Below are 12650 nucleotides of genomic sequence, written 5' to 3'. Positions count from 1 at the left end.
ATTGATAGTGAAAGAAACCATAAAAATTAGCTACAAATACATATATGTAAGTTTCTAGGTTTAATATACTACAATTACATTTAAGGATTAACACAAAAACACTTTACAATGAGATACATTATTTTTACTAAAACTGATGGTAAGTCAGTTCTTCAGTCATAAGACCAAAGTTATACAAATTTCATGAGTTATCTTTTCCATCTGTATTCACTGCACTGAGGAAGATGGTAAATCATGGACTCCATCTATAGCAATGAGTGATACTATTAGAACTACTTCTTTCACTAGATCAGAATGGCAGATGACACTTAATTTGATACCATGTTCTTCAAATTCAGAAACACACGAGATCCTTGCAAGACCCTGCTTCTGCTTTGAAGGCACTCCTAAATGAAGTATATGGCAAGGCAAGATTACTGAGAACAGATACATTGGCTCCCTGGCCAGGTACCATGATGGAATTCCACAACACAACTTGGGCAGATCATTTTATATGAAAAATGACACTTTGACACCGACTATCAAATGTCTATTCAGGGCATCTTTAATAGCATCGCAATCTCACTGCCGATGCGAGCTGACAGTTTGCTCCATTCTGCATGTGATAGCTGCTGGTCAGTCACTCTTAATCTCCTTGAAAGAAAGAAATAAGGCAACATACCTCATGAAACAATGTCGTCAACTTTTGAGTTAAATACAAAACTTGGAAATGTTGTTGTTATGTCCCTGCATTTTTTTGACATCAAGACAGCCATTTGAGATACATCAGTAAGCAATGGAGCAATCATCCCAGATGAACCCACATGCAGTCCAAAACAATCTATGTCCTGTTAATTCTTTGTTAATATCTATCAAGCACACCAAAGAGTATCGAAGTTGATTGTTTCCATCAAAGAAATCAATATTTGCAAGTCCATGTACATGAAAGATTTGAAAGACAAATTTCATAATGGAGTTTGTAGGTTAAAACTCTCACTACTTTTAATGCCCTTATTTGCCTCCCATCTTGATCCAGCATCTCAGGAAGAGTAATAGCAAGAGATGCTCCTAATTTCTCCTCAATATCCAAGTCCACGATATTGAAGTTTAGGTTTGGCTAGTGAGAGACAATCAAGCATGGTAATGTCGTGAATAATTTTTAATGATGAGTGTTTAGGACAACACATCGAATCTTCTATACAGATTAATGCTCCTAATTGACACTCAGATAAAACAGTAAACTGACATACCAAAACAAAGCCTTAGAGCCCAACTTTTGGTACATGGCAGATAGGTTCCTTTCTTTCATTTGGCAATACTAACATGGTTCCTTAATCCAAGTGTTCAATGTTTTTTCTAACGTCTCTACTGATCCTCTCAGTAAGTGCCCCAAGCTTAAATCAACTAACTATTTTGTACTTAATGGGACACTGGTCCGCTTGCTAAGGTCACACCACTAACGTCTTTCTACGCTCGTTCTCTAAAAGGAAAAACTTAAAACTGAAGAAAACAAGTTTGACATTTGTGCTTATGAATCACAATATTCACTCATTATGATGCTCCATTCAACAGCTGATCAATTGCTGGTTAAATTTCTGGACTTTTAAGCATAGGGTCAAATCCAAAATAAGTTCACAAATGAACCTTTGCGAAGTTCAATTATTTCTTTAAGAAAAGAGGCCCAGCGTTTCTGAAGAGCTATAAAGGAGTGTGAAAAAAATATATGTCCACGGCGTCACACTGAAGCGGTTCTCTGTTGATCTTACTTGAGGCCAAATGCATGAGCTATGAATTAGTATGCTTTTTCTATAATATCATGGAACACAAAGGGAGCAAGCAAGAAAAATATAAAGCAGCCTGTAATATGCAACTTACAGATTCTGGTCTTATTTAGAAGTAGTTACCTAAGATATGGAAGGGTCATAATCTTCATCAATGATGGATTGTGAGAAACAAAATTTCCCCATTCTGTTTTATCTATTCTTCCATCCTGATTAGCATCAGCTTCTTGAAATGTCTGTTAGAAAAGAAGAAAAAAAGTAAGAAGCACAACAGTTGAAGCTAGCTTATAGGGTTCCATAATCAGATTGTAAACCTTATCTAGGATTATCTCCATGGTTTCATCAGACAATCTCATTTCTGATTCAGATAGCAGAGCAGTCAACATCTGCTTGACCTGTTAATTCAGATTAAATTTGCAAGGACCACAATATGCCAACATTGTAATGAACTAACAAAAGTGTAAGGATGTTAATGCATTGTTCAGTCAGCTCCAATGAAAAATACAAGTGAATAAATTTAGTTTCTGTTATATCTACTCGATTCCTATTTATTGTGTTTTCATATATGCCATGAAGTCAATAGAGCAGATTCACTAACCAAAAAAGAACAAGCAAAAGAAAATTATTTTGGTTGTCCACAAAGCGTGTATGTTGCCAATAGTTCATTGGTTTTGATGTGGAACATTGATCTATGCTCTGTAAGAAAAGGCAAAGAAGCTGTTCTTGAAAACTTTATGCCAAACGACCTGTTTCTTAGAACTATCATCTTCAATAAAATTGCAATTGATGATACAAACAAACAACCACCAATAACAAGCAGAAATGTCTGAAATATAAATTTGCAAAAGATGATATGAAAGAATAACCATGCCGATAGTATTACAGGGACTTGTTCCTGCTAAAATTTCAAGCATTTATTTTCTTTAGAGAAAAGCATAGGTCCTACTAGATATCAATTCACAACGTTCACCAGTTAGTGCAATTTCATCCTCTTCAATTATCACCTTATGTTCACAATTTCACTATATACCATATGTGTGTTCAACTTGTGTTAATTGATCACTCTTTTCACTAGCCCACCATTGCCTCACAAAAAGTGAAATAAGCTATAGCATATTGTATCAATTACTTGGACAAATTTGCTATAATTAATCGTGAGTGTACCCCTAGGGAAGTTTTTGTAATTTATAAGTGGAAGAGAAAGCCTTGTTCAAAAGTAAAAAGTTGACATTGAAGGCCTACTATGACCGCATAATTGTAAAGGAGATTCATTTACCAAGGAGAAGTCTTGTAATGGATTTATAATTTATACAATCCATTAGCATATTAACCATTCAAAATATATCAAGTTACCTCTTTCCGTTCAATAAAGCCTGTACCCTCCAGATCATAAATCTTAAAGGAAACTGTCAAATCAAGTAAAATTTTAGAAAATGGTTCTACCAATTAGTCAATGCTGACAAAATAAAATAAAAACTTACAATCTACTTTGTCTTCTTGTGGAGCATTTGGATGAAAGACACTGAGAGCTCGAACAAAATCCGCAAAATCAATAACTCCCTTTTGTTTGACATCAAATAGATCAAAGATCTGCATTTTTTCAGTAGTAACGAGTTAATGAGAATACAAAGAGCAACTATCACCAGTAAAGGATCCAGCATGTTTTAACCATCTGGTTACACTAGTTATGCTGACTCAAACAAATAAAGTAATTGCACTGGATTCTTTAGAGATACAATTACCACATAACTTTAACATTAAGTGCAACACTTAATGCAAATAGTTAAATAAAAAAATTCAAAAAAAAAACAGAATACTATGATAATATGTTAGGAAAACCCCTGAGCTAATTCAACATGCAAATGCCGAGTAACAGGACACAATGGATACTGTTTAAAAGGTATGACAAGACAAACAAAGTAGGCATATTATGAACCTTCACAAGCCATTTATCCTTTTGATTGAAGGAACTTAGGTGGAGCTAGAGGCTACAAATAAAACCCTAACTATCTTGGCGTTCATTAGGATCACTGTTTGAAGCATGTCTTCTTGTGCAAGCTAATTATCTGATCCTTTTGTCTTATGAGAACCTACATCTACAAATTGGTAAATTGAAAAAGGTGTGAACTGATACCACATTATTGAACCATCCAGAGAGGAGAAATATTAACTTTAAAGACTTTCCGATGATCCACAGCATCAGTTGAGACATCCCAGTGGCTGGGAACTATTGCATAATTTGTTTTACATAATCCCATCATTATAAAATTTACTAAATTATTTAATAAAGTTGATCATTCTTGGCATAAAACACCAATTCATCATGGATATTATGCGTATTTGACAGGTTAGGTTGACCATTTATAGAGTATTAGCCTTGATGCCAAGGATTTTATGTCGTGGCTCTACAACTAACAGGAGCCTTGTGTACTAGACCACCCTTTTTCTTTTTAAAATACCTTCCATAGGTTTGGGCCACAGATAAATTCAATCCAGTATGGCAACCAAGAAGATGAGTTGGCACTTCAATATGTGTTTTCAGCTCTATAAATACTAGGACAGCAAACAAGGAAATTTGACAGTTTGAAAATAAATTCCAGCGTGCAAGATGGACCTCTCTTGATCTAATAAAGAAGGAAGATGGGGTCCTACGTGCACAATGAGCAGCAGTCTTATATCAAAGAGTAAAGAGGCCCTGATGAGATGGAAAAAGTCCTTATCCTACAAAAATAAGGGATGGACAGCCCCATTAGAGGACCAAAAACCACCATTCCAAAGGATTGCATAGTCCATCTGTTCAGTTGGTACAGACAGGATGATGCAAGTTTGTGGGGACTAACTGGGTTCGACAAGCCTTAGGAATCAAGGAACATCTGCAGTAATTAACAACAACAGATCATGTATAGAGATCTATTTGCTAATTTTCAGCATATATTTTATGTGGATTAAGAAATTTGGACACTAGTGGCTCTATACGTAACATGTTTCTAAAATTTCAAAATCTGCTTGGATTATGATCACCCTTTTCATGCAATATTTTTTTCATTTTTTTATTAGTATTTAGTTCTTAAGTAGTTAGCTTAATAAGCTTCTTCTCCTCCACAAATTGGAGAAGTGCATATTAGAGGTGACACTGTTTGGGCGTTTTAGGTTCATCTACTGTCAGAGGGAAAAAAAGAGTTATGAGAACAAGTTCATAATCACAACAGACAATTAGAATTTGTATTCAGCAACTATCAAGAAAGACAAGTTCAAGACAAACTATGGGTACTTAATAGATGCATATTAAAGCAGAGATATAAATAAGGATCTATTGATAAAGTACCCTGTTTGCAAAGAGATTTTCCTTTTTTCTACACTTGAATAGTGCAAGCTGAAATTCTTCCTGCAAAAGTAGAAGATATGAAGTTAAAACCATCGACTTCCAATGCTTTCCAAGGTGATTTATACTGAATTTACATCAGTAATCAGCATATACTAATCAACTGGTGAAAACAATTTGCACTCACTACCAGGTTGTTGTATGCATTTAATAGAATAGTTAGAGCAGCAGTATCTGTAATCAACATATAACCAGGATTCCTTAATCTTATCTTTGGAAAGAAACTAAAATGAAGTTTCTTAAACAAGAGATGCCAAGGAATTCAACAAAAACCAATAGAAAGCAGAAACGACTCAGACTGCACCCTACCTTGTTGATCAACCCGTCATCAATCACTGAACTGCTAATGCTCTTGAACAATTCAAACAGTGCTTCAACTTCACTGACGGTGACTGCAGAAATATTGTATAGATAAATTATGGCAGAATTTATTTTCTAGCAAAAAGAAGGAATAATTCCATTGGACCCATCATTGTTTTGTTCTTACAATAGGTGGGGAAATAAAAAGATGATTTCTTAATTAGTATAATATTAATTTGTTGAATGGCCTTAACTATATCCATTGATTATCTGATAGTACCATTTTTTGTTGCAAACTAAGGGAAACCACGACTATGAAATTAGAAAACATGAAAGAGTACATCTACTACAGACATAACAAACAAATTTCCTGAGGCTGTTACTCAATTTAAAAGCTAGGCATAAAGCTAATAAATCATTGATCAACAGAGCTTATTGACTCCTTGTCACATGAAAGATGCTTCCAAGGAAACAAAGGCAGAACGTACTAAATTGATTGCTTGGTGATCACTCCGATATCTAAAAAACATGAAAGGTAAAGAATGAAAATTATAGAGTTCTGATTAGAAAATAAAAGAAACGCCTGACATACAAGCAGTCTGAGAAGCAAGAAGCACAGGGTCCTCATATCCTGGGAAATGCCTTCGACCCTTCGACTGAAAACAGCCCATTTACAGCAGCTACCTCACAGCCTGGGCCTTAGTCACATCTCACAAGCAACTCCATCTTCCACCCTATTCATCTACAAGTAGAAAAGAACAAAGAAGGAATTACAATCCACTAATTCCACAAAAAAAGAAACTTTAGCAGGTAATCCAAATCATATATGGAACGAAACAGTTAACGGAAACCCTTAAAAGGAAGAAAACAAATCTTTTTCGCAAAGAAAGAATCTAGATATAAGAAACGCGGGGCAAGATTGCAGCTTTATTTTCGAGATTCCAACACAGTGCAAAAGAAACCCCACTGAAAATAAATCCTTTAAAAGCCACCAATTCCATGTACGAAGTCTACAAATTACCGGCTTGATGAGGCTTTCTATTTTAAAAGATGATTCTTGAGCGAGAAATCCTCGACAAATGGAAAAATTCCTAAATGACACAAATACCGACTGAGATGCTAGCAAACTCATTCAAAGAAAGGGAAAAACAGAAATTGAGACCAAAAGCTAGACCTAATCATGGGAAAGGCAGAGAAGGGCACCCACCGGCCGCAATTCAAGGGTATTGCGGAGCACAAAGAGAGAGATGCGGAACGGACGCGGTGGCGGTGATTGGGGGCGCATGAATCGGCCAGCCGTTGTACCTTCTAGTGATTCTTTTCACGGGTTTTGCTTTCTTTAGAGACCGCCGGCGGAGGCGTGCCGCCAGGGAAGCGCGGTTGACGGGTGCAACAGCGAACTTCGTGTCGGTGGCTCGAACGCCAAAGCTGCGCCGACCGCGGTCTTCGACACGTGGCGGAATCTCCTAATACGGCGAGGTTGGGGAAGTACGGGGTAGTTCGACCGACACCGACCTCCGCGGACGCCACCAACTTACCTATCCTTGTCCGGAATCGACCGGTGGACCTGATCAAGCTTGGAGAAGGTATCGCACGGAGAGGATGGGAAACGGGTAGCGGACATCACTACTGACCCGCTTCCGGTTAAACCAAATCGGGTTGATGCGGATTACCGATCAAACCCGACCCGCAACGAGGTTTTGAAGCCGTTCGTGGGCACGGATCCCCAACTAACGGCAGTCTCGGGTGAGACAGGGAACGACGGATCGCCTCCCCACAGGAGTACCCCACGTGTCCCGCTGAATCCGAGTCTTCGCAAGTGCTTCTTCCTGCGGCTTCTTCTACTTTCCTCCCTGCGTAATTTCATGGGTTTGTTGTTTTTGATTTGCTTCGCATTCGGTCGATCCTAATGCTGCGGCTCCAAGAACCCTTACGATGACCCCGACGATGGCCGCCAACGTTTTCTCCTCGAGTTGGAGTTCGCCGCCTCGCCAACCCGACTTGCATCCACCGTGAGTTATCTTGCTTTCTGTCCCCTGTCACTGATGTTTTTGTCTTTGCTGCTTTCCTACCTTTTCAGTATCCCTCGCTGCAATTTAGTATCGAAATTGCATTTTAATATTTAATCTAACGAGAAAAAATATATTTTTTATTATTGGATATTAGTAAATGAGAGTTAATTTCAACTCTGGATGTATGCCAGTCGTGAAATTATTATTCATGAGTACTGTGTTCTGTGCCTAATCTTAACAGCATATGTGGCTTGTGCATCACAATGCTCCTTGAGTCTTTTAACCATTTCTTTTTGCACAAATTGTTGTTGGTAAGTCATCCCCTTGTAATGCCTCCCTTCATGAAATTTAGAGAACCAATATTGATGTCTGAAGCCATATTAATCTTTGCAGACCATAGGATTTGTTCTTGAAAACTCATGGCAAAAGGAAGAGTTAGATTAATGCCATAAAGACAAGACACTGGTCATATTTGATATGATAAGCTTTTCTTCTTAGGACTATTGATGCTTGTCCAAGAAGTCTTTTTTTTATTTCCTATGAAAACATAGTTGTATCATTTTCTTTGATGGATTGTTATTGGTTTCTCTGGATAACCGGGATGACTTGGTACACTTGTGGAAGTTCATTAGATTTGGGTATGGGATGGGAGCTTTAGTTTTAATCCACCAGGAGATTGAGTTCATTGCTCTGAACTATGTGCAGTTTATATTCATATAATCACTTATTCCTTTAGCATGATACTGTCATTTACTCATTTTATTTCTATATATTATAATATCACACATTGAGACAATCAAGAATCAAACCAAATTAGACTATATTTTTTTCTAACAATTGCTGAAATATATTCTGTAGCATCACTTTTTTTTCGAGCTACTACATACATGTTCTTTCTTGATTGCATGATTTGGAAACATAGAGCTATTGATGGTCAAACTTGTTTCAGTTAGACATCATTCTGTTTTCTTCATTTCATTTGTGTCAATAGGAGATTAGCTAGAGCCTCGTGCACTGGGTTAGCCACTTTAGTCAGGTTAGTTCTAGTATCTCTCTTTCTATTTGGTTTTGTTTGATAGAGAAACTACGAACAGAGTATCGAACATAACCCATATAGCAATATTATCATCGTGAGGAAATCCCTTGCCCGCAATTCGTTCCATCTTCGATCACCTTGTGCTCATGAATTTTACGATCTATGAAATTTGTACTCTCAGACCTCTCCGTCAATGCTAAAGGCATATCCTATGTCTTCGGTCTCGATGTATTGGTAGCATACCGACACAGGGTCTGTGCCAATGCTTGCAGAGTAATTGAAGCTCACTGACTCCTAGATACTTGCATTTCAGTTTGGATCATACTGGTAGAAGATAGTGTCTGAGAGGTTACCAAACATGCCCTGACTTCAAATACTACTTGCAATTAAAGCAATCTAAGATACATGCAAGTTGTATCTTTGCTCAAGAAATAGATGTAGCATGGCACTGATGGCTTTCAAGTCTCAAGTTGTTGTTGGGATATAACCAATGTCTTAACTTCTGACTTCAAATTCTATACACTGAAGTTGTCTCTTTTGCTCAAGAAACAGATGTAGCATTGGCCTTGGTGGAATCTAATTCTCTAGCTGTTGTAGGGATAAACATTATCTTATCTCAGCTACATTCAAGTTGTATCTTTGCTCAAGAAATGATGTAGCATTGGCCTTGGTGGTGTCTGATTGTCAAATTGTGTTGAGATGAACATTATCTTATCTGAAACTTCATGCAAACTACAATTGCTCATTGTCAAGTTGTACTGTGATATTTTTTTCTAGCCATGTTGATGTTCTATGATTGATATGGTAGCATGGTAAAACCATTTGGTATGATGTTAATGAGTCATGCCTAGCATTTGATCAATCACTCCAAATATAGTTGTTCCTTTCTCTCCCAACAAACATAAAAGCTCTCTTTAGGCTGTTATTTACTACTCACCACTCTCCTTTGCAAGGTTTTCTCTTAGCTTTATGTGGAACTTAATTTTGATTAACTCCAAGTTATGAGACTATCTTTTAGCAACCTACATTTGATGACAATGAATTGTTAACTGTTCAAGTATTTACTAGCAAAGCAAAACTGTTGTTGAATTCCCATGCCTTCAATTTTGCATTGATTAGAATTGCCATTGAGAACTGTGAGATGAAGACATGTTCAATGCACAAGCAACCGATCTACAATGAGAAAATCCAAAGCCATCGACAGATGAAGTCATGCAAATCAAGCACATAATTTCCTCAAAATTTATGCTTCGAAGGAAGAAAGAAACAAAATCTTGTAGGAGTTGAACAGAAATGTTTTACATGAAGCAAACCCCTTGTGTTGTGCAAGATAATGCCACCAGCAAATGAAGCCTCGACAGTGGCGCTTGGCTTTGTTGCCTCATCGAACACTTGGCTTGCGTTTGGAAGGTCGGCCACGGCGGCGCTTGGCGACTGAGGAGCCATGGTTGCCGGTCTCTTCATTTGGTAATCTTATTGCCTCTGCTTCGTCCTCGGCCACCGTTGATGGAGCCATCGATGGAGGATCTTCATCGTCATCGGCCCTCGATGGCCCTGCGCATGGCAGTGCGAGCACGGTCTCCGTTCCGTCGACGACGATGTTTTGTTCAGGGGGCAGAGCCTCGGCGTGCGTTGGCTGCAACGATGGTGGTGCTTCTGCGAGATCCGAGGAGCCGGCATCGCCGCAGTTGTTTCCGTCGTCCTGTGAGACATCAGCTTCAATTCTCTTCCGAGGCTGCCGTCCTCGGCGTCTACGCACCACGGAACCACCTTCTCCACCACAATCTTCTGGTCCGTGTTGGCTGCCAGGGCCATCTCTTCTCCTCCTCTTTGGCGGCCGTCCTCGGCGCCTGCGCACCGGGAAGCCGTCTCCACCAGCATCAGCCTCGTGGCGCCTGGCCTCGTCGGCGGCAACTGGCTCCAATGAACACCCTGCGGAACATGGTTCCGGAGCAGGTGCAGGCTTCGACGTCCGGGGCGCGTCACCAGGCGGCCCATCGTCGTAGGCCGTCATGTACCGGCCTGGCGAGCCGACGACAAACTCTCCCTGTTCGGTGAGCTTGTTGAGGTAGTAGGGGAGGAGCCTGTCGTGCGCCCACGGGATGTCGTCGTAGTTGGCACGGATGTACTCGGATATCGCCGCCTCCGACGAGCCTCCCTCCTCGGCCAAGCATCGGATTGCGGCGGCAATCATCTGCAAGACCCCAGTAACCGTAAGCACAACCAAATCAAAGATCAATGGACGTGCAACTGCTTGGTTTTGCACTGGGCGGCGAACGTACCACGGCGTAGGGAGGATGAGTTGGGGTGTGCCTCTTGGGTGCTCCTCCAAAGTTCATATTGGACTGGAGACAGAGGGAAGGGAAGGGAAGAGATAAGAGATGAGAACCAAGGGGAAGGAACGAGATAGAGGCTTTTGTGATCCGAATAAGAGTGCATGCATCCTCTCTCTCTCTCTCTCTCTCTCTCTCTCTCTCTTAAATCTTGTGAAGAATCCTTTTCGGATTGCCAAATGACAGTTTCTGAGAATGTCTGTTTTGTTTCGACAATTAAATATATATATAAATCTTGAACATAAAATATTGATCCTTTAATTAGCAAATCTCAACACCATCATAAAATCAACATTAACATTTTGACTTTGTAATGATGATATTCTTATGCAAATATATTGGAGTGATTTGGGCTTTTATTTTCTCTTATTTAACACTTCATATGCGTGATAGGTGGGCGAAGCCATTCCAGCACAAGTTTCAGCTCCATCCTTGGCTGCGAAAACAGAGGCACCAAAATGAGTTGACCCATTCGTTAGCGGTCTGCGGTCCTTCTCCATTGAATCGCCTCTGCGAGGTCCTTCTGCAGCTTGGCCTCCGCCGCCACCTCCTTGAACCCCTTCTTGAGAGCAGTCCGATTCTTGGAGATCCCCACGGAGTCCGCGATGAGGGCCAGCAGACCGTTCGTGTAGGAACGAATGGAGTTGTTCTCCTGGATGGTCGACTCCACTTTCCGCAGGATTTCTTCCTCGGTGGTGGGCGGCCCGGAACTCGGCCCGGTCCATGGAATCGCCAAGTAGCTTAGCCTCATCGCGGATAGCGGAGCAGATATCGAGGGAGGCGAGGGGGAGGAGGCCGATCTCCCTGGCGGACTCAAGGCACGTGACGATGCGACGACAGTTGAGGATGAGTTAGACGCGGTTGCGCTTGCCGCAGTCGAAGGCGAGGGCCCGGGCGGCCTCGACCTCGCGGGCGAGATCTCGGCGGCGACAGGGAGGGGGGGAGCTGCCGTCACGGTTCGCGGTGGGCGTCGTGGCCATCAGACGGTCGAGGATGGGGACGACGCGGTCCACGTAGGCGGCCAGCTCAGCGAAACTGTGGCGCTCGATGAGTACATCGCGGTCGGGCACGAATGGTTTCTAATGCGCGGTGGTACGTGTGACACGTGTTGGCTTGGGTAAAGGGATTGGAGCAACGAACGAACGGTCTGGTTGGACTCGGGCTAGACCGGTTCACGTGGCTGCGTTGGGGTTTCGAGCAGCCACGTTTTGCGATGACGGACCGGCTCGGGTCGGATTGGATCCGATAAGCTATTGGATCGAGTGCACCCATTATTTCGGAGGCTCAACAGGTAATGGAGTTCGATCCACATATATGTGACTCGATGATGTATAAAACAACGATTTGCATTTCTGGGTTTCTCAATCCACACAGAGTCTAAGGACACATTTGATTAGCCCATCATACGTTGAGGAGATCAAAATAGAACATAAATAAACAGAATGCGACAGAAGTCATACCACAGTAGTCAAAAGCTGACCTGGGACATTAAAGCTGGGCATCAATATAAGAATCAAAATGAACCACAAACTGCATCTCAAGTTTCTCACAAAGTGTTTTTTTCTTTGTGTTTTGATTGTAAGTTCACACTGTCGAACTTTTTTTATCTCACTTTTTCATAATAACTTATGTCGATATGGCTGACCACCGGCAGTAAATTATCGGATACCTTCACCTCCTTCACATTTCACATGGAGCTTTTGGGTAACCTGACCTTCACCACACAGCAGCAAAATAAGAAGGTGTTGATGCCTCCGATAGAGGTTGATGGCAAACGAAGAAAGGGAAAGAAAAGATAGAAGGTTGGCGACCAAAGGAGTCCAGCTT

The 12650-nt window shown here is 40.8% G+C and overlaps 2 protein-coding genes across 3 annotated transcripts; both read right to left on the bottom strand.

The window, feature by feature from the left end:
- Positions 1-15: 15 nt before the first annotated feature.
- LOC135581298 (calcineurin B-like protein 1) lies at positions 16-7026 on the bottom strand. 2 transcript variants are annotated; one of them, XM_065145316.1, is made up of 10 exons: positions 6650-7014; positions 6035-6184; positions 5452-5534; positions 5086-5145; positions 3242-3350; positions 3114-3166; positions 2075-2155; positions 1884-1996; positions 662-726; positions 16-595 (listed from the first exon to the last, which is right to left on the bottom strand). In XM_065145316.1, the coding sequence occupies exons 2-9, from the start codon at positions 6111-6113 to the stop codon at positions 663-665; spliced, it is 642 nt and encodes a 213-aa protein (XP_065001388.1). In that variant the 5' UTR covers positions 6114-6184; positions 6650-7014; the 3' UTR covers positions 16-595; position 662. The 2 variants fall into 2 exon arrangements, with proteins under 2 accessions (XP_065001388.1, XP_065001389.1); XM_065145317.1 differs by lacking the exon at positions 5452-5534 and having other exon boundaries at positions 6650-7026.
- Positions 7027-9871: 2845 nt separating this feature from the next.
- Positions 9872-11001, bottom strand: LOC135636476 (HMG-Y-related protein A-like). The gene is made up of 2 exons (XM_065148164.1): positions 10773-11001; positions 9872-10684 (listed from the first exon to the last, which is right to left on the bottom strand). The coding sequence occupies exons 1-2, from the start codon at positions 10827-10829 to the stop codon at positions 9872-9874; spliced, it is 870 nt and encodes a 289-aa protein (XP_065004236.1). The 5' UTR covers positions 10830-11001.
- Positions 11002-12650: the final 1649 nt, after the last annotated feature.

Source organism: Musa acuminata, chromosome BXJ3-4 (assembly GCF_036884655.1).
Source record: "Musa acuminata AAA Group cultivar baxijiao chromosome BXJ3-4, Cavendish_Baxijiao_AAA, whole genome shotgun sequence".
NCBI classification, from domain to species: domain Eukaryota; kingdom Viridiplantae; phylum Streptophyta; class Magnoliopsida; order Zingiberales; family Musaceae; genus Musa; species Musa acuminata.
This window is presented reverse-complemented; position numbering and strand designations above follow the sequence as displayed.

What these genes read in the sequence shown, in the direction of transcription:
- LOC135581298 (XM_065145316.1), bottom strand. Translation starts at nt 6,113, where the DNA reads ATGGGCTGTTTTCAGTCGAAGGGTCGAAGGCATTTCCCAGGATATGAG. An exon ending in ATGACGGGTTGATCAACAAG is followed by an intron (nt 5,146 to 5,451) that starts GTAGGGTGCAGT and finishes CTACTTTTGCAG; the next exon opens with GAAGAATTTCAGCTTGCACT. An exon ending in ACAAGAAGACAAAGTAGATT is followed by an intron (nt 3,167 to 3,241) that starts GTAAGTTTTTAT and finishes TTGATTTGACAG; the next exon opens with TTTCCTTTAAGATTTATGAT.
- LOC135636476 (XM_065148164.1), bottom strand. Translation starts at nt 10,829, where the DNA reads ATGAACTTTGGAGGAGCACCCAAGAGGCACACCCCAACTCATCCTCCC. An exon ending in CTCATCCTCCCTACGCCGTG is followed by an intron (nt 10,685 to 10,772) that starts GTACGTTCGCCG and finishes GGGGTCTTGCAG; the next exon opens with ATGATTGCCGCCGCAATCCG.